The sequence below is a fragment of the Pristiophorus japonicus genome, chromosome 27 (genome assembly GCF_044704955.1).
Source record: "Pristiophorus japonicus isolate sPriJap1 chromosome 27, sPriJap1.hap1, whole genome shotgun sequence".
NCBI lineage: Eukaryota > Metazoa > Chordata > Chondrichthyes > Pristiophoridae > Pristiophorus > Pristiophorus japonicus.
The window spans coordinates 14230174-14251158 of NC_092003.1; the positions used below are offsets into that span (position 1 = coordinate 14230174).

The following is a 20985-nucleotide window of genomic DNA, read 5'->3' on the forward strand; positions in this document are numbered from 1 at the left end:
CCAGTGCTAAACAGCTCTCTGGATCGGCTCACTGTTGCCCCAGGAACACAGGACAGTCACCTGGAGGCAGCAAGCTCCACGCACATTTCATTCCGAATAACAGGCCTGCAGTGGCAAATAGAGAAATTAAACAATGGGACAACAGAGGGCGTTCTACGGAGCTTAGGTGTAAATTTAAATGGATAGTGTAGAGGGAGCTTTACTCTGTATCCAACCCGTGCTGTACCTGCCCTGGGAATGTTTGATGGGACAGTGTAGAGGGAGCTTTACTCTGTATCTAACCCCCTGTACCTGCCCTGGGAGTGTTTGATGGGACAGTGTAGAGGGAGCTTTACTCTGTATCTAACCCCGTGCTGTACCTGCCCTGGGAGTGTTTGATGGGACAGTGTAAAGGGAGCTTTACTCTGCATCTAACCCCCTGTACCTGCCCTGGGAGTGTGTGATGGGACAATGTAGAGGAGCTTTACTCTGTATCTAACCCCCTGTACCTGCCCTGGGAGTGTGTGATGGGACAGTGTAGAGGGAGCTTTACTCTGTATCTAACCCCGTGCTGTACCTGCCCTGGGAGTGTGTGATGGGACAGTGTAGAGGGAGCTTTACTCTGTATCTAACCCCGTGCTGTACCTACCCTGGGAGTGTTTGATGGGACAGTGTAGAGGGAGCTTTACTCTGTATCTAACCCCGTGCTGTACCTGCCCTGGGAGTGTGTGATGGGACAGTGTAGAGGGAGCTTTACTCTGTATCTAACCCCATGCTGTACCTGCCCTGAGCAGGTTTATGACCAGATTTATTTGAATTGTGTGTGCCCTCTGGAACCCATGAGCTGTGGATTGCCAACACAGTACCAGAACCACCAGGTCACTGTGGGAAGACGGAAAGTTAGCAGAAGCCGATTTGAGTGACCCACCCTTTACACACAAAAGGTCATTTGTTCAAAGTGCTAATGTGGGTGTCAGTATCTCTTGTGTGAAAGGCTACTACTTAGATGTTTTTAGTAATAATATGTATATAAGTGGGAGCATAGAATAGCAAACTTCCCATTAACCAAGTATCTATAAGATTCTGAATGACCTGTAGTAACCTGCACTTGAAATGCTGAGCTCTGCTTAAAATGAAACCGTAAAAGACAGCGAGCATGATGTGATCTTATTAAAAACCACATGTGGACATTAATTTAATCAAACGTTAAGTAAGAAAAAGGATAAAAACCTGGCATATAAAGGGGAACGTCATACGGACCCCGCGAAAACCCACGAGTGAGAGGACAGACAGAAGACGACGTCACCTATGTCCGAGGCGCCAGAGACCTCGAGCTGTGAGCAACTCGTCGAACTATCGCCTGCTGTTAAGTACATCACACTGAGAATTTAATAAACTCATCAGCTATTATTCGAACATCACTAGTTGCTACCTATTTTTATGTCGTCCAAGAACTCTGAAAAATCTTACACTCTCTTCATCCGAGTCAGAAGGTCGTGGGTTCAAGTCCAGCTCCAGAGACTTGAGCCCATAATCGAGGCCGACTCCCCAGTGCAGTGCTGAGGGAGCGCTGCACTGTCGGAGGGGCAGTGCTGAGGGAGCGCTGCACTGTCAGAGGGGCAGTACTGAGGGAACGCCGCACTGTCGGAGGGGCCGTTTTTTGGTTGAGACGTTAAACCGAGGGCCCCGTCTGCTCTCTCAGGTGAAGGCAAAAGATCCCACAGCCACTATTGGACAAAGAGTAGGGGGAGTTCTCCCCAATGTCCTGGGGGCCAATATTTATCCCTCAACCAACCTCACTAAAAGCAGATTATCTGGTCATCATCATATTGCTGTTTGTGGGAGCTTGCTGTGTGCCAATTGGCTGCCGCGTTTCCTACATCAGAACGGTGACTACACTCCAAAAGTACTTCATTGGCTGTGAAGTGCTTTGGGACGTGATGAAGGCGTGATCTGAATGCAAAGTTCTTAATTCGTCCCAGATTGCGTGCAGCACATTCTCTGCTTTGGACTGAAGTGTTCTGCGCCGTCTCCTGACTAAAGCGAAGGACTCCCCCCAGCACAGGTCCCCTCCTCTTCCTGCTCTGACCTTGCCTGACGTGATGGGGCCACAGCTGCTCCTTGATATTTGGCGGAGTATCTTGACCCGCTGAACCCTAACCCATCCGTTCCCAGGACCTCAGACCAGCCAGGAGCTGGAGGGGGGGTGGGGTGATCAGTCTCTGCTGACCGAGGGGCGGCCTCCTCGTTGTGTGTGCCGAGCGGAGTGGCCAATGGCTCAATTGGCACGAGGCCCTCCCCCAGATTTCCTGACCACACTCCACACCCCAGGTCCGTGATGACTCCGGTGATCCCAGCCAGGAGGTGTTGTGTACAGTTTGGGTCTCCTTACCCAAGGAGGTTTATACTTGCCATTGAGGGAGTGCAATGAAGGTTCACCAGACTGATTCCTGGGACGGGGGGATTGTCCTATGAGGAGAGATTGAGCAGACTAGGCCGATATTCTCTGGAGTTTAAAAGAATGAGAGGTGATCTCACTGAAACATACACAATTCTTATAGGGCTTGACAGGGTAGATGCAAGGAGAGGCTGGGGTGTCAGCTGTGGCTCAGTGGGCAGCACACTCGCCTCTGAATCAGAAAGTTGTGGGTTCGGGTCCCACTCCAGGGATATGAGCACAAAAAAATCTAGGCTGACACTCCCAGTGCAGTACTGTCTTTCAGATGAGATGTTAAACCGAGGCCCTGTCTGCCCTCAGGTGGATGTAAAAGATCTCATGGCACTATTTCGAAGAGCAGAGGTGTCCAGGCCAATATTCTTCCCTCAATCAACATAACAAAAACAGATGATCTGGTCATTATCACATTGCTGTATGTGGGAGCTTGCTGTGCAAAAAATTGGCTGCCACATTACAACAGTGACTACACTTCAAAAGCACTCCATTGACTGTAATGTGCTTTGAGATGTCTGGTGGTTGTGAAAGGCGCTATATAAATCCAAGTCTTTCTTTCTTTTGGGGAGTCGACAACCAAGGGCCACATTTAAAGCTATTTAGGACTGAGTTGAGGAGAAATTTCTTCACTCAGAGGGCGGTGGATTTTTGCAATTCTCTACCCCAGAGGGCTGTGGAGGCTCAGTCGTTGAGTATATTCAAGACAGAGATCGATAGATTTTTGGATATTAAGGGAATCGAGGGATATGGGGATAGTGCAGGAAAAGAGAGTTGAGGTCGAAGATCAGCCATGATCTTATTAAATGGCGGAGCAGGCTCGAGGGGCCAAATGGCCGACTCCTGTTCCTGTTTTTTTATGTTCATGAGGGAGGCAAGGGGTGCGTGGGCAGTGGGTTTGTACAGGGAGGCTACAATTGGCCTTGGTGATGCGGTGGGAGTGGAAGTGATAGACTAGCCACGGCAGCCTCTTCTGACGCTGTGTGTGGAAGTCGGGCGAGGGCCAGATCAGACTTGGCTGCGATGCCGTCCATGGTTGAATAACCATATGGCAACAGGATATTTGGCCATGGGATGCATCGCCCTGGCTTCACACACACATACAACACAACCTTCCCCCCACTCCTTACAATCCCTGGTAGTCCAGTTTCAGTAAAAGTTGCAAAGACCTGGCTTGTATTCCCTCGAGTGTAGAAGATTAACTGGCGATCTAATTGAGGCATTTATGATGATTAGCATTCTCGCCTCCAAGTCAGACTCCAGAGACTTGAGCCCCATAATCCAGGCTGACACGCCCAGTGCCGCACTGTCGGAGGGGCAGTACTGAGGGAGCAGCGCACTGTCGGAGGGGCAGTACTGAGGGAGTGCCGCACTGTCAGAGGGGCAGTACTGAGGGAGCGCCGCACTGTCAGAGGGGCAGTACTGAGGGAGCGCCGCACTGTTGGAGGGGCAGTACTGAGGGAGTGCCGCACTGTCGGAGGGGCAGTACTGAGGGAGCGCCGCACTGTCGGAGGGGCAGTACTGAGGGAGTGCCGCACTGTCGGAAGGACACTACTGAGGGAGCACCGCACTGTCGGAGGGGCAGTACTGAGGGAGCACCGCACTGTCGGAGGGGCAGTACTGAGGGAGCGCCGCACTGTCGGCGGGGCAGTACTGAGCGAGCGCCGCACTGTCGGAAGGACACTACTGAGGGAGCACCGCACTGTCAAGGGGCAGTACTGAGGGACTGCCGCACTGTCGGAGGTGTCGTCTTTCGGATGAGACGTTAAACCGAGGTCCCGTCTGCTCTCTCAGCTGGCTGTAAAAGATCCCACGGACACTACTGGACGAAGAGCAGGGGAGTTCTCCCCGGTACCTTAAATCTAGTCATTATCACACTGCAGTTTGCTGTGTGCAAATTGGCTGCTGCGTTTGCTACATTACAACAGAGACAACACTTCAAAAAGTATTTCATTGGCTATGAAGCGCTTTGGGGTGTCCGGTGGTCGTGAAAGGCGCTATATAAATGCAAGTCTTTCTCTTTGACCAGAAAGTTTAGCTCATGTTCAGCGACTGTGCGAATAATCCAACCTTAAACAAAAAAAAACACCGCGATATAAATCAGGTAATGCTCGGTGGGGACTGTGAATCAGTTTGCCTTTATGTTACACCATCTTCAGGAGGTGCCGACGAGTTTGAATCGGGTTGGGAGTCACTGGAAAACCGGACGTGTGGCGTGTCCGGAGTATCTCTCGCTCTGTGGCTGTGTGTCGCTCAGAGCTCGCTGGAGGTGGGATCCTGGGCACTGCTGTCTCTTCGAGGTTTGGTGCGCTGGGGTCCTGCACACTGACCACCTCCTCCTCGGGAGGGGGGGCTGGCTTCGGCACAATGTGTGAATCAAGGTGGGACGTGTACTGGACTGGGGAGGAACCCTGAGTGTCTGTGGACTCGGGGTGGGGCAGGGGGTGGGGGAGGAGGCAATATCCTTCGATTCCATGGGGGATTTGACAGGGTAGATGCAGGGAGGGTGTTTCCCCCCCGGGCTGGGGAGTCTAGAACCAGGGGTCACACAGTCTCAGGATAAGGGGTCGCCCATTTAGGACTGAGATGAGGAGAAACTTCTTCACTGGGAGGGTGGTGAATCTTTGGAATGCTGTGGATGCTCAGTCTTTGAGTATATTGAAGGCCGGGGAGCGGGAGGAGCAGTGCGGTGGTGTACCACTCCAGGGAGCAGCAGGTGCTGGAGCAGGAGGGCGACGGCAGTGAAGTGGGACATCACCACGGTCCAGGTCGGTGATTGGAACGTGGGCAGGCACAGCAGGAGCGGCGAGGTCAGGGCGAAGGGGCGGCGAGAGATTGTAGTGGGACGTGATCGGGGCCCAGGAGAGGCATGAGTTCAGGGCCCAGAACAGGTGAGGGCCCAGGGGCAGCACGGGCCCAGCCCACACTGCGCGATATGTGCGGGCACTAGGTCCGTGCAGCAGAGCTGGTCTCTAGTCGTCCTGGTTAACCCTTGCCACTGGACCAAGACCTCGCTCTGTCAAGCCCGTGTGGTGGCTGGTGTGCACCGGTCACCCCACGTTAAAAAGAAACACCCATAGACACCTTCCACCCTTCAGGATGTAGTTCGGGATCTGGAATATTAGGTCCTTCATTGAAGCACCTGTGAACTTTTTTGACGTGGAAACAAGTCATCCTCGACTCGAGGGACTGCCTGTGATGATGATGATATTCAAGGCCGAGATCGATAGATTTTTGGATATTAAGGGAATCGAGGGATATGGGGATCGGGCGGGAAAGTGGAGTTGAGGTCGATGATCGGCCGTGATCTTATTGAATGGCGGAGCAGGCTCGAGGGGCCGAATGGCCGACTCCTGCTCCTATTCCTTATGTTCATATTCGGGAGCCTAGGGGGGGCGGGGGGGTGGGGGAATCCCTGGGATTGGTTGGACTGTGGGAGGGGTCCCCTGGGATTGATTAGACTATGGGAGGGTTCCCATGTGATTAGATGGACTGTGAGGGGTCGGAGTCCCCGGGGATTGGTTAGACTGTGAGTGGGGGTTCCCCTGGGATTGGATGGACTGTGGGGGGTAGAGACCCCTGTCATTGGTTGGACTGTGGGGGGGGGGGGGGGGGGAACCCCTTGTGATTGGTTGGACTGTGGGAGGAAGACCGCTGGGATTGGTTAGACTGTGGGGGGGGGGGGGGGGGGGAAGACCCTTGTGATTGGTTGGACTGTGGGGGGGGGGGGGGAAGACCGCTGGGATTGGTTAGACTGTTGGGGGGGGGGGCGTTCCTCTGGGATTGGTTGGACTGTGGGGGGGTGGAGACCCCTGTCATTGGTTGGACTGTGGGGGGGGGGGGACCCTTGTGATTGGTTGGACTGTGGGGGGGAAGACCGCTGGGATTGGTTGGATTGTGGGGGGGGGGGGGGGGGAAGACCTTTGTGATTGGTTGGACTGTGGGGTGGGCGGGGGGGGGTTCCTCTGGGATGGGTTGGACTGTGGGGTCCCACTGTGATTGGGTGCCACTCCCCGGATCGAAACGTTTCTCTCTCTCTCTCTCTCTCTCTCCCCGTTCCCGGTGTGATGGAGCCACTCGTTGCGTAGTCCATACACGGTCCATGACCCCAGGCGGCCCCTGGTGTGATCCCGGTTAGCGAGAGCGTGAGCTCTGCGGATGGACCGACAAGCAGTTGTGTGATCAGCAACCACAACGGATTCTCCGGCGGATTGTACTGGGCAACGACGGAGTACAACAACCCGTTCACCTCAGGGCGAGGGGAGGGGTTTAGGCAATACTGTCACTCTGTCCCGGCATTGCAGTGCTCCTTGGGACTGGTCTCTCCGTCTCAGATCATCTTCTCACTCACAACTGGCCTCGGCACGGACCTTTCAAAGGTTACCTGCAAACAGAGAAAGCCTCCAGTTACGATTGTCCACAGTCTGTGCCCATCGTTCAACATAATCGTCAGGGGTAGCAGGGCAGGGGAATGCGATTCAGTTCAATTTCTGGCACCCAGCATGGGTTAGATACAGAGATAACCTCCCTCGACACTGTCCCATCAAACACTCCCAGGGCAGGTACAGCATGGGGTTAGATACAGAGTAAAGCTCCCTCTACACTGTCCCATCAAACACTCCCAGGGCAGCTACAGCACGGGGTTAGATACAGAGTAAAGCTCCCTCTACACTGTCCCATCAAACACTCCCAGGGCAGCTACAGCACGGGGTTAGATACAGAGTAAAGCTCCCTCTACACTGTCCCATCAAACACTCCCAGGGCAGGTACAGGGGGTTAGATACAGAGTAAAGCTCCCTCTACACTGTCCCACCAAACACTTCCAGGGCAGCTACAGCACGGGGTTAGATACAGAGTAAAGCTCCCTCTACACTGTCCCATCAAACACTCCCAGGGCAGGTACAGCACGGGGTTAGATACAGAGTAAAGCTCCCTCGACACTGTCCCATCAAACACTCCCAGGGCAGCTACAGCACAGGGTTAGATACAGAGTAACGCTCCCTCTACACTGTCCTATCAAACACTCCCAGGGCAGGTACAGCATGGGGTTAGATACAGAGTAAAGCTCCCTCTACACTGTCCCATCAAACACTCCCAGGGCAGCACAGGGTTAGATACAGAGTAAAACTCCCTCTGCACTATAGACCAGTTAGCCTAACATCTGTGGTTGCGAAAATGTTGGAGTCCATTATTAAAGAAGCAGTAGCAGGTCATTTGGAAGAGCAAAATTCGGTCAGACAGAGTCAGCATGGATTTATGAAGGGGAAGTCATGTTTGACAAATTTGCTGGAGTTCTTTGAGGATGTAACGAACAGGATGGATAAAGGGGAACCAGTGGATGTGGTGTATTTGGATTTCCAGAAGGCATTTGACAAGGTGCTACATAAAAGGTTACTGCACAAGATAAAAGTTCACGGGGTTGGGGGTAATATATTAGCATGGATAGAGGATTGGCTAACTAACAGAAAACAGAGAGTCTGGTTAAATGGTTCATTCTCGGGCTGGCAATCAGTAACTAGTGGGGTGCCGCAGGGATCAGTGCTGGGACCCCAACTATTTACAATCTATATTAACGACTTGGAAGAAGGGACTGAGTGTAACATAGCCAAGTTTGCTGACGATATAAAGATGGGAGTAAAAGCAATATGTGAGGAGGACACAAAAAAATCTGCAAAAGGACATAGACAGGCTAAGTGAGTGGGCAAAAATTTGGCAGATGGAATAAAATGTTGGAAAGTGTGAGGTCATGCACTTTGGCAGAAAAAAATCAAAGAGCAAGTTATTATTTAAATGGAGAAAGATTGCAAAGTGCTGCAGTACAGCGGGACCTGGGGGTACTTGTGCATGAAACACAAAAGGTTAGTATGCAGGTACAGCAAGTGATCAGGAAGGTCAATGGTATCTTGGCCTTTATTGCAAAGGGGATGGAGTATAAAAGCAGGGAAGTCTTGCTACAGTTATACAGGGTATTGCTGAGGCCACACCTGGAGTACTGCGTGCAGTTTTGGTTTCCATATTTACGAAAGGATATACTTGCTTTGGAGGCTGTTCAGAGAAGGTTCACTCGGTTGATTTATGAGGAAAGGTTGAGTAGGTTGGGCCTCTACTCATTGGAATTCAGAAGAATGAGAGGCAATCTTCGCGAAACGTATAAGATTATGAGGGGGCTTGACAAGTTGGATGCAGAGAAGATGTTTCCACTGATGGGGGAGACTAGAACTAGAGGGCATGATCTTAGAATAAGGGGCCGCCCATTTAAAACAGAAATGAGGAGGAATTTCTTCTCTCAGAGGGTTGTAAATCTGTGGAATTTGCTGCCTGAGAGCTGTGGGAGCTGGGACATTGAATAAATTTGAGAGAGAAATAGACAGTTTCTTGAACGATAAGGGAATAAGGGGTTAAGGGAATTGGGCAGGGAAGTGGAGCTGAGTCCATGATCAGATCAGCCATGATCTTATTGAATGGCGGAGCAGGCTCGAGGGGCCTTCTCCTGTTCCTATTTCTTATGTTCTTATGTAACTGTCCCATCACACACTCCCAGAGAAGGTACAGCACGGGTTAGATACAGAGTAAAGCTCCCTCTACACTGTCCCATCAAATACGCCCAGGGCAGGTACAGCACGGGGTTAGATACAGAGTAAAGCTCCCTTTAAACTGTCCCATCAAACACTTCCAGGGCAGGTACAGCACGGGGTTAGATACAGAGTAAAGCTCCCTCTACACTGTCCCATCAAACACTCCCAGGGCAGGTACAGGGGGTTAGATACAAAGTAAAGCTCCCTTTAAACTGTCCCATCAAACACAGTGCTGGTGGGGAGTGAGTTCCATGATTCCAGCAACGATGAAGGAACGGCCAATATATGTCCAAGTCAGGATGGTGTGGAACTTGGAGGGGAACGTGGAGGTGGTGGTGTTCCCATGCGCCTGCTGTCCTGCTAGGTGGTAGAGGTCGCGGGTTTGGGAGGTGCTGTCGAAGGAGCCTTGGCGAGTTGCTGCAGTGCATCTTGTAGATGGTACACACTGCAGTCACGGTGCGCCGGTGGTGGAGGGAGTGAGTGTTGAAGGTGGTGGGTAGCGTGTCGATCAAGCGGCCTGCTTTGTCCTGGATGGTGTCGAGCTTCTTGTGTGTTATTGGAGCTGCACTCATCCAAGCAAGTGGAGAGTGTTCCATCACCCTCCTGACTTGTGCCCTATAGATGGTATAAAGGACTTGGGAGTCAGGAAGTGAGACATTCAATAACAACCTGTATTTGTATAGCACTTTTAACGTAGTAAAATGTCCCAAGGAGTTTCAGAGGAGCGTTATCGAATAAAATTTGACACCGAGCCCCCATAAAGGGATATTAGGGACAGGTGACCAAAAGATTGGTCAAAGAGGTCGGTTTTAAGGAGCGTCTTAAAAGGAGTAAAGAGAGGTGGAGAGGTTTAGGGAGGGAGTTCCAGAGCTTGGGGCCCAGGCTACTGAAAGCACGGCCACCGATGGTGGAGCGATGGAAATCGGGGGATGCGCAAGAGGGCAGAATTAGAGGAGCGCAGACATCTCGGGGCGGTTGTGGGGCTGGAGTGTAAGGGGTGTTGCAGTTGTGTGGGGCGGACTGGTTGGGCTGGGTGCTCTTTGCCTTTCCGCCATAATGAACAATTTACATGTAACCTTCAGGGCTGCTGACCGAGGGCCGTGCGGCTCTTTGTCGGCCGGCGCGGACACGATGGGCCGGAATGGCCTCCTTCTGTGCTGTAAATTTCTATGGTAGAGATATGTGCCTTTGGGGGGCACTAATGAGCCTTCAAAAAGGGGGCATTTACGCCCCCCCCCCCAGGGGGTGGAAATCAGGAGATCTCCGCTTCCTTGTTTCCCTGCTTTCCGCCGCGAGGCTCGGGGATCTGGACTTACTCTTCGCCAGCATACCCAGGGCACGCTCTCGCTCTGCAAGCAGCTCCCGAGCAGACAGCGCCATCCTCTGGCGGGAGAAGTCAGACACACTCAGCCCTCGCACAATCTGCCACCTTCCATTCTGGGAACAGAAACAATCGATGATTACATCGTGCAGGACACTGGGGAGGGTGGTGTATGTGGATACGGTGGTTAGGAAGGCATACGGAATACTTGCCTTTATTAGCCGAGGCATGGAATACAAGAGCAGGGGGGTTATGCTCGAACTGTATCAAACACTGGTTAGGCCACAGCTGGAGTACTGTGTGCAGCTCTGGTCACCACATTACAGGAAAGATGTGATTGCACTGGAGAGGGTGCAGAGGAGATTTACGAGGATGTTGCCTGGACTGGAGAATTTTAGCGATGAGGAAAGATTGGATAGGCTGGGGTTGGTTTCTTTGGAACAGAGAAGGCTGAGGGGAGACCTGATTGAGGTGTATAAAATGATGAGGGGCCTGGATAGAGTGGATAGGACAGACCTGTTTCCCTTGGCAGAGGGGTCAACAACCAGGGGGCACAGATTTAAAGTAAAGTGGGGGGAGGTTTAGAGGGGATTTGAGGGGAAATGTCTTCACCCAGAGGGTGGTGGGGGTCTGGGGCTGAACTCACTGCCTGAAAGGGTGGTAGAGGCAGAAACCCTCACCACATTTAAAAAGTACTTGGATGTGCACTTGTAACCTACAGGGCTACGGACCGAGAGCGGGAAAGTGGGATTAGGCCGGGTGGCTCTTGGTCGGCCGGAGCGGACACGATGGGCCGAGCTGCATAAGTATAAATTAGTGCAGGTGACCAAAAGCTGGGTCAAAGAGGTAGATTTTAAGGAGCATCTTAAAGGAGAAGAAAGAGGTAGAGAGGCAGAGAGGTTTAGGGAGGGAGTTCCAGAGCTTGGGGCCCAGACAGCTGAAGGCACGGCCACCGATGGTGGAGCGATTATAATCAGGGATGCTCAGGAGGGCAGAATTAGAGGAGCGCAGACATCTCGGGGGGTTGTGGGGCTGGAGGAAATTACAGAGATAGGGAGGGGCGAGGGCCATGGAGGGATTCGTAAACAAGGGTGAGAATTTTAAAATAGAGGCGTTGCTTGACCGGGAGCCAATGTAGGTCAGCGAGCACAGGGGGTGATGGGTGAGCGGGACTTGGTGCGAGTTAGGACACGGGGCAGCGAGCACAGAGGGTGATGGGTGAGCGGGACTCGGTGCGAGTTAGGACACGGAGCAGCGAGCACAGAGGGTGATGGGTGAGCGGGACTCGGTGCGTGTTAGGACACGGGGCAGCGAGCACAGGGGGTGATGGGTGAGCGGGACTCGGTGCGAGTTAGGACACGGAGCAGCGAGCACAGAGGGTGATGGGTGAGCGGGACTCGGTGCGAGTTAGGACGCGGGGCAGCGAGCACAGGGGGTGATGGGTGAGCGGGACTCGGTGCGAGTTAGGACACGGAGCAGCGAGCACAGAGGGTGATGGGTGAGCGGGACTCGGTGCGAGTTAGGACACGGGGCAGCGAGCACAGGGGGTGATGGGTGAGCGGGACTCGGTGCGAGTTAGGACAGGGGATCAGTGAGCACAGGGGGTGATGGGTGAGCGGGACTCGGTGCGAGTTAGGACACGGAGCAGCGAGCACAGAGGGTGATGGGTGAGCGGGACTCGGTGCGAGTTAGGACGCGGGGCAGCGAGCACAGGGGGTGATGGGTGAGCGGGACTGGGTGCGAGTTAGGACACGTGGCAGTGAGTACAGTGGGTGATGGGTGAGTGGGACTCGGTGCGAGTTAGGACACGGGGAAATGAGCACAGGGGGTGATGGGTGAGCGGGACTCGGTGCGAGTTAGGACACGGGACAGTGAGCACGGGGGGGGTGATGGGTGAGCGGGACTCGGTGCGAGTTAGGACACGGGGCAGCAAGCACAGGGGGTGATGGGTGAGTGGGACTCGGTGCAAGTTAGGACATGGGCCGCCGAGGTTTAGATGAGCTGTAATTTATGGAGGGAGAAAGGTGGGAGGCCGGCCAAGAGAGTGTTGGAATAGTCGAGTGTGGAGGTAACTAGGGCAGTGCCTGCACCGACGGAGCCATTCGAGGGAGTAAAAGCCCACAAACCAGCAGCCAGCGTTACTCTGCTAGAGGATTAAAGAAAACACTCGGGTCCATCATATCATTACACAATCACAAAGCTCCCGTGTACAATGAATGATTAGTACACAGCAAGCTCCCACAAAGAGCAATGTGATAATGGCCAGATCCTCTGTTTTTAGTGATATTAGTTGGGCGATAAATATTGGTCAGGACACCGGGGAGAACTCCCCCGCTCTTCTTCGAAATAGTGCTATGGGATCATTTACATCCACCTGAGAGAGCAGACGGAGCCTTGGTTTAATGTCTCATCCGAAAGATGGCACCTCCGACAGTGTGTAGCTCCCTCAGTACTGCCCCTCCGACAGTGCGGCACTCCCTCAGTACTGCCCCTCCGACAGTGCGGTGCTCCCTCAGCACTGCCCCTCCGACAGTGCGGCGCTCCCTCAGTACTGCCCCTCTGACAGTGTGGAGCTCCCTCAGTACTACCCCTCCGACAGTGCGGTGCTCCCTCAGTACTGCCCCTCCGACAGTGCGGCGCTCCCTCAGTACTACCCCTCCGACAGTGCGGCGCTCCCTCAGTACTGCCCCTCTGACAGTGTGGAGCTCCCTCAGTACTACCCCTCCGACAGTGCGGTGCTCCCTCAGTACTGCCCCTCCGACAGTGCGGCGCTCCCTCAGTACTACCCCTCCGACAGTGCGGTGCTCCCTCAGTACTACCCCTCCGACAGTGCGGTGCTCCCTCAGCACTGCCCCTCCGACAGTGCGGCGCTCCCTCAGTACTGCCCCTCTGACAGTGTGGAGCTCCCTCAGTACTGCCCCTCCGACAGTGCGGCGCTCCCTCAGTACTACCCCTCCGACAGTGCGGTGCTCCCTCAGTACTACCCCTCCGACAGTGCGGTGCTCCCTCAGCACTGCCCCTCCGACAGTGCGGCGCTCCCTCAGTACTGCCCCTCTGACAGTGTGGAGCTCCCTCAGTACTGCCCCTCCGACAGTGCGGCGCTCCCTCAGTACTACCCCTCCGACAGTGCGGCGCTCCCTCAGTACTGCCCCTCCGACAGTGCGGCGCTCCCTCAGTACTACCCCTCCGACAGTGCGGCGCTCCCTCAGCACTGCCCCTCCGACAGTGCGGCGCTCCCTCAGCACTGCCCCTCCGACAGTGCGGCGCTCCCTCAGCACTGCCCCTCCGACAGTGCGGCGCTCCCTCAGCACTGCCCCTCCGACAGTGCGGCGCTCCCTCAGCACTGCCCCTCCGACAGTGCGGCGCTCCCTCAGCACTGCCCCTCCGACAGTGCGGCGCTCCCTCAGTACTGGCACTGGGAGCGTCGGCCTGAATTACGGGCTCAAGTCCCTGGAGCGGGACTTGAACCCATAAAGTTCGCACCTCAAGCCGAAAGTGTTAGCGCTGGGAGAAGTTCACACAGCGGCAATAAAACAGAGTTGAAAATACCTGTATGGTGACTGGAAAGGAGTAAATGAGGTGCTCAGGAACTCCGTAGCTATTCCCATCGGAGAGGACTCCCATCGACAGCCACTCACCCTGCGAAGAGAAATAGTGGGGCAAGAGTGAGCGACAGTGATCGGGGGAGTGGTGCCCTTCCTGTCTCCCTCACGGAGGGTGCTCCCAGAGGGAGGAGGAGTCATGTCAGTGCCTGGAGTTCTCCGACAGACTGTCCCAGCTGTCAGTCCTCGGCCAGGAGCGGGAATGACCCCTGTCCACTGGACCGTCCGTCGTGTGGAGTCAGGGTAAGGCCCTCGAGTGGAGCAGCAGCACGACACAGCCACTCTCCAGAGTCACTGAGAGCGATGCCAGCAGGTGTACCACCCCTCGGACGTTTTTGGGTTTAAGAAAGAAACACATGCATTTATATAGCGCCTTTCACGACCACCGGATGTCTCAAAGCACAACACAGCCAATGAAGTACTTTTGAACTGTGGTCACTGTTATAATGTGGGAAACGCGGCAGCCAATTTGTGCACAGCAAGCTCCCACACACAGCAATGCAATAACTGACCAGATAATCTGTTTTTTAGTGATGGTGATTGAGGGATAAATATTGGCTCAGGACATCGGCAGAACTCCCCCTGCTCTTCTTCGAAATAATGGCCGTGGGATCTTTTACGTCCACCTGAGAGGCAGACGGGACCTCGGTTTAAAGTCTCATCTGAAAGACGGTACCTCTGACTGCAGCGCTCCCTCAGTACTACCCCTCCGACAATGTGGCACTCCCTCAGTACTGCCCCTCCGACAGTGCAGCGCTCCCTCAGTCCTGCCCCTCCGACAGTGCGGCGCTCCCTCAGTACTGCCCCTCCGACAGTGCGGCGCTCCCTCAGTACTGCCCCTCCGACAGTGCGGCGCTCCCTCAGTACTGCCCCTCCGACAGTGCGGCGCTCCCTCAGTACTGGCCCTCCGACAGTGCGGTGCTCCTTCAGTAATGCATCCCCTCAGTACTGCCCCTCCGACAGTAAGGCACTCCCTCAGCACTGCACTGGGAGTGACAGCTTAGATTTATGTGCTCAAGTCCCTGTAGCGGGATTTGAACCCACGACCTTCTGACTCGGAGGCAAGAGTGCTACCCACTGAGCCACGGCTGACACTTATACTCCGAAAGAGACCCCAGCCAAACTCCCCACCCCCACACCTTAGAAACATCGAAAATAGGTGCAGGAGTAGGCCATTCGGCCCTTCGAGCCTGCACCGCCATTCAATAAGATCATGGCTGATCATTCACCTCATACCACCTGGTCACCGGGACTGCAGCGAAGGGCCCCCCTCGGGTAATTGATCCCCTCACCCCTCCTCCGCACCGGGTGCTGACCCGTCCTGGGGTATCGGGCTCCCTCTGGTTCCCTGGCCAACATGGCCACTCTTCCTAGGAGAGCGAGTGGGCTCTTTGACTACAGAAGGCATCGTGAGCCAGTCCTCATCCGTCAGCCACAGGATGAGACAATGGCTGGGCATCAGGAGCAACACTGCCCTCCAGTGGCGCTGGGAGCCAATCATTATATGAACATAACAAATAGGGCAGCAGTAGGCCATTCGGCCCCTTGAGCCTGCTCCGCCATTTCCCACATTACAACAGTGACTACACTCCAAAAGCACTTCATTGGCTGTAAAGCGCTTTGGGACGTCCTGTGGTGGTGAGAGGCACTATATAAATGCATGTCTTTCTCTTTTCTTTTCAATAAGATCACGGCTGATCTTTGACCTCAACTCCACTTTCCCGCCCAATCCCTTGATTCCCCTCGACCCCAAAAATCTATCGATCTCAGCCTTGAATATACTCAATGACTGAACCTCCACAGCTCTCTGGGGCAGAGAATTCCAAAGATTCACCACCCTCTGAGTGAAGAAATTCCTCCTTGTCTCAGTCCTAAATGGCCGACCCCTTATCCTGAGACTGTGACCCCTGGTTCTAGACTCCCCAGCCCGGGGGAAACACCCTCCCTGCATCTACCCTGTCAAGCCCCCTCAGAATCTTGTATGTTTCAATGAGATCACCTCTCATTCTTGTAAACTCCAGAGAGTATCGGCCCAGTCTGCTCAATCTTTCATCATAAAAGACAGCCCTCTCATCCCAGGGATCAGTCCAGTGAACCTTCGTTGCACCCCGTCCAAGGCAAGTATATCCTTACACAGATCAGGAGACCAAAACTGTGCCCAGTACTCCAGGTGTGGTCTCACCGAGGCTCTGACCAGTATCCCTCCTTGGAGCTAACTCAGGCTCTGACCCAGGATCCAAGCTGGGGCTGTGGGACTCCGCCCTGGACCGGCAGTAGAGCTTAAATGAATCGCCATTGGGAAAGAATGTGGAGCATGTTTACGAGGATGTTGCCGGGACTGGAGAATTTTAGCGATGAGGAAAGATTGGATAGCCTGGGTTGTTTTCTTTGGAACAGAGGAGGCTGAGGGGAGACCTGATTGAGGTGTATAAAATGATGAGGGGCCTGGATAGAGTGGATAGGACGGACCTGTTTCCCTTGGCAGAGGGGTCAACAACCAAGGGGCATATATTTAAAGTAATTGGGGGGAGGTTTAGAGGGGATTTGAGGGGAAATGTCTTCACCCAGAGGGTAGTGGGGGTCTGGAACTCACTGCCTGAAAGGGTGGTAGAGGCAGAAACCCTCACCACATTTAAAAAGTACTTGGATGTGCACTTGTCACCTACAGGGCTACGGACCGAGAGCGGGAAAGTGGGATTAGGCTGGATAGCTTTTGGTCGGACACAATGGGCCGAAATGGCCTCCTTCCGTGCCGTAAATTTCTCGGATTCTATAGGCGACCCTCCATTCTCTTCCCCCCCCCGACCCACAGACTTCTCTCGTCCCTCCGAGCCCCCGGCTGCCCCGAGAACTTCGGGAGAGAGAAGGGGACGGCGACTGGCAGGAGCTGATGAGAGGCCCTGGGATTTACCGCAGTAGCTCTCCGTCCGATTCGAAACCGGCCCTTTCACAGCCTCCGGGAATCCTTAAACAAGGTTCCGTAGCGCTGGCACATCACGTCACATCACGCCAGGCGACATCGTATCATTTCTGTTGTTTTCATTAATTCACAGGATGTGGGTGTCACTGGCGAGGTCATCACTAATTGCCCATCCATAATTGCCCTAGAGAAGGTGGTGGTGAGCCGCCATTTCAGAGCGCAGTTAAGAGCCAATCACATTGCTGTGGGTCTGGAGTCACATATTGGCCAGACCGGGTAAGGGCGGCAGATTTCCCTCCCGGAAAGGGCATTTGTGACCCAGATGGGTTTTTAGAACAATCCGGTAGTTTCATAGTCACCATTATTGACGCTAGCTTTTCTTTAAAATTCCAGATTTATTTAATTAACTGAATTTAAATTCCCCAGCTGCCATGGTGGGTGTAATGTATGCACCCAGGTTGGTAGAGCTGTTGAGCTGGGAGTGTGATGATGTACAAGACTCAATAAAACCCCGGCCAGTTGGGTTCGGGGGATCAGCCTGGTGCATGAACTGGTAACGTATAGTGCAATCGTTAAACCTTTGCTAATAAACCAACTGGTTCTTAATAGCAATGTGTTGCTATGGATTCTTCAGCAAAGAATCCATGAAGCAAATAATTACACTCGCTTTTTTTGAAAAGCAAGAATTATTTAATGAACTGAATTTAAATTCCCCAGCTGCCCTGGTGGGACTTGAACTCGTGTCTCGGGATCATTAGTCTGGTAACATAACCACTCTGCCACCGTACCCCGTGCCACGCCAAGCCATATCACGCGCACTATTGGTCAGCGACTGCCCACGTGACCCCATGACCTCGTACCTCCTGTGTCCCGAACCACAGCGCCCTCAGGTGGTCACACACGGCGTTGGCCGCCGACATAGCGGGGGAGAGTTTGCGTGCCCGGATCACGGAGGCCCCTCGTTGCTGGACGGCCTGCGGGGAGAGAGAGAGAGAGAGAGAGAGAGAGAGAGAGAGAGAGAGAGAGAGAGAGAGAGAGAGAGAGAGGAACATCACAGTGGGTCAGCAAGGGAAGTAGGCAGGGATGTGACACCCGTCAGCACTGGCCTGGCACCTCCCCGGGTCACCGGGGAGGGGGGAGAAAGGCCGATACAGGAGGGACACTCACCGCCATGAAGTCTCCGGCCAGCCAGCTGTCGTCCCCCAGGGCTTGGCGGAGCCTGACCCTGCGTGAGCCACACGTGACGGTAGCGTGGAGCGTGTCGGGATACTGGGTAGAGGAATGGTCGCCCCAGATGATCACGTTCCGCACGGCCCCGGGGTCGGTGCCCAGTTTCAGAGCGAGCTGCAATGAGGGGGGACAAAGCAAGTCAGCGATTAATCAAGGAGTTCGGAGCCTTATCTTTATAACACTCCTCCAGCCCTACACCCCTCCCTATCTCTGTAACCTCCTCCAGCCCTACACCCCTCCCTATCTCTGTAACCTCCTCCAGCCCTACACCCCTCCCTATCTCTGCAACCTCCTCCAGCCCTACACCCCTCCCCATCTCTGCAACCTCCTCCAGCCCTACACCCCTCCCTATCTCTGTAACCTCCTCCAGCCCTACACCCCTCCCCATCTCCGCAACCTCCTCCAGCCCTACACCCCTCCCCATCTCTGCAACCTCCTCCAGCCCTACACCCCTCCCCATCTCCGCAACCTCCTCCAGCCCTACACCCCTCCCCATCTCTGCAACCTCCTCCAGCCCTACACCCCTCCCCATCTCTGTAACTTCCTCCAGCCCTACACCCCTCCCCATCTCCGCAACCTCCTCCAGCCCTACACCCCTCCCTATCTCTGCAACCTCCTCCAGCCCTACACCCCTCCCCATCTCTGTAACCTCCTCCAGCCCTACACCCCTCCCCATCTCTGTAACCTCCTCCAGCCCTACACCCCTCCCTATCTCTGTAACCTCCTCCAGCCCTACACCCCTCCCCATCTCTGTAACCTCCTCCAGCCCCTACACCCCTCCCTATCTCTGTAACCCCCTCCAGCCCCTACACCCCTCCCTATCTCTGTAACCCCCTCCAGCCCCTACACCCCTCCCTATCTCTGTAACCTCCTCCAGCCCCTACACCCCTCCCTATCTCTGTGACCTCCTCCAGCCCCTACACCCCTCCCTATCACCATAACCTCCTCCAGCCCCTACACACTCTTCTGTAACCTCCTCCAACCCGACACCCCTCCCTATCTCTGTAACCTCCTCCAGCCCCCTACACACTCTTCTGTATCCTCCAGCCCTACACCCCTCCCTATCTCTGTAACCTCCTCCAGCCCTACACCCCTCCCTATCTCTGTAACCTCCTCCAGCCCCTACAGCCCTCCCTATCTCTGTAACCTCCTCCAGCCCTACACCCCTCCCTATCTCTGTAACCTCCTCCAGCCCCCTACACCCCTCCCTATCTCTGTAACCTCCAGCCCCTACAACCCTCCCTATCTCTGTAACCTCCTCCAGCCCCTACAGCCCTCCCTATCTCTGTAACCTCCAGCCCCTACAGCCCTCCCTTTATCTGTAACCTCCTCCAGCCCCTACAGCTCTGCCTATCTCTATAACCTCTTCCAGCCTGAAGAGATCGCAAGGTTTCTGTTTAAAGAATGGACTTAGTCGAATATTTTGTGGATTTTATGAGGTCACCCTGCGCAGATATGTGAAGAAGCTGGTTTTGTTAAAACTCCAGAGACAGCGTGGCAGTTAGCTGGCAGTCATCCAGAATGGGTTTGCCCACCAGTCACAGCTAAAGGAAGGGGGCCACAGATAACGACACAAGAGCTGTCGGCCAGGAAAGGGGGGTGTGCCACTGACAAAGTCGCTCTAATATGCAAAAGCATGTCTCACCTCCATCTCAGAAGGAAAGCAGAACAATGAACCCACCAGCCTGGCCAGCCAAGGAGGAGCTGGATTTTTCCCAATACAAAGACTGAGAGAGATGTCCAGAGTAAGGGCCATCAGCCCAATACACATGGGTTGGATGGCTCATCACTGACTAAATAACCGTGCTTAGAAACAAAGGGATTTAAAAGATTGGCGGGAAAGATCGGGGTAGCAAGGCTCCCATAAAGACAGGGTCTTTCCACTTTATTTTTAGCTTGGAGCTTGCAGCTTGTATCTAGAGAGCCCTCTCCCTCTCCCTCTCGCTCCACCAAGATCGATGTACCAGAGGAAAAGGCCGCAGTGCCACAGAAGAAGGCACCGAGACTGAAGACCAGGCAGTGACTTCCCACAGCTGAGCTGAGCAAGGAAACCGGCTGCATGTGGTGGTGAGCATGAACGCGAGTGTCCCAAGCCGGTAACCAGATATCACAGACGATCTGGGTAAAGGCTCAGGGTTTTCTCAGAAGTGAAGCTTTTCAGGGCTATTCTGGGGAGGGTAATTCATTGCTAGGGGTAGAGTTAGAATCCACCAGGGAATACTGCATGTTACTAGTACTGTATGGGGGTAATGTACTGACGTGGATAGAGAACTGGTTGGCAGACAGGAAGCAGAGAGTCGGGATAAACGGGTCCTTTTCAGAATGGCAGGCAGTGACTAATGGAGTGTCGCAGGGTTCAGTGCTGGGACCCCAGCTATTTAATATATATTGTAATGATTTGGATGAAGGAATCAAGTGTAATATCTCCAAGTTTGCAGATGACACTAAACTGGGTGGTGGTGTGAGCTGTGAGGAGGATGCTAAGAGGCTGCAGAGTGACTTGGACAGATTAGGTGAGTGGGCAAATGCATGGCAGATGCAGTATAATGTGGATAAATGTGAGGTTAACCACTTCGGGGACAAAAACACGAAGGCAGAATATTATCTGAATGGTGGCAGATTAGGAAAAGGGGAGGTGCTACGAGACATGGGTGTCATGGTACATCAGTCATTGAAGGTTGGCATGCAGGTACAGCAGGTGGTGAAGAAGGCAAATGGTATGTTGGCCTTCATAGCGAGAGGATTTGAGTATAGGAGCAGGGAGGTCTTACTGCAGTTGTACAGGGCCTTGGTGAGGCCTCACCTGGAATATTGTATTCAGTTTTGGTCTCCTAATCTGAGGAAGGACGTTCTTGCTATTGAGGGAGTGCAGCGAAGGTTCACCAGACTGATTCCCGGGATGGCAGGAC

The 20985-nt window shown here is 54.0% G+C and overlaps 1 protein-coding gene across 5 annotated transcripts in view; it reads right to left on the minus strand.

Annotated features, from left to right (window-relative positions):
• Positions 1–6198: 6198 nt before the first annotated feature.
• The window catches only part of LOC139239323 (malate dehydrogenase, cytoplasmic-like), a 27667-nt gene continuing 12880 nt past the window's right edge, over positions 6199–20985 (minus strand). For 4 of the 5 annotated variants that reach the window (XM_070867997.1, XM_070867995.1, XM_070867998.1 and 1 more), the window contains 5 exons: positions 18014–18190; positions 17707–17820; positions 13874–13963; positions 10320–10440; positions 6199–6812 (listed from right to left, as the gene is read on the minus strand). In XM_070867997.1, coding sequence (XP_070724098.1) covers positions 6802–6812; positions 10320–10440; positions 13874–13963; positions 17707–17820; positions 18014–18190 — 513 coding nt within the window. In that variant the 3' untranslated portion in view covers positions 6199–6801. The remainder of the gene's footprint in view (positions 6813–10319; positions 10441–13873; positions 13964–17706; positions 17821–18013; positions 18191–20985) is intronic. The other variant, XM_070867996.1, reaches the window with a different exon arrangement.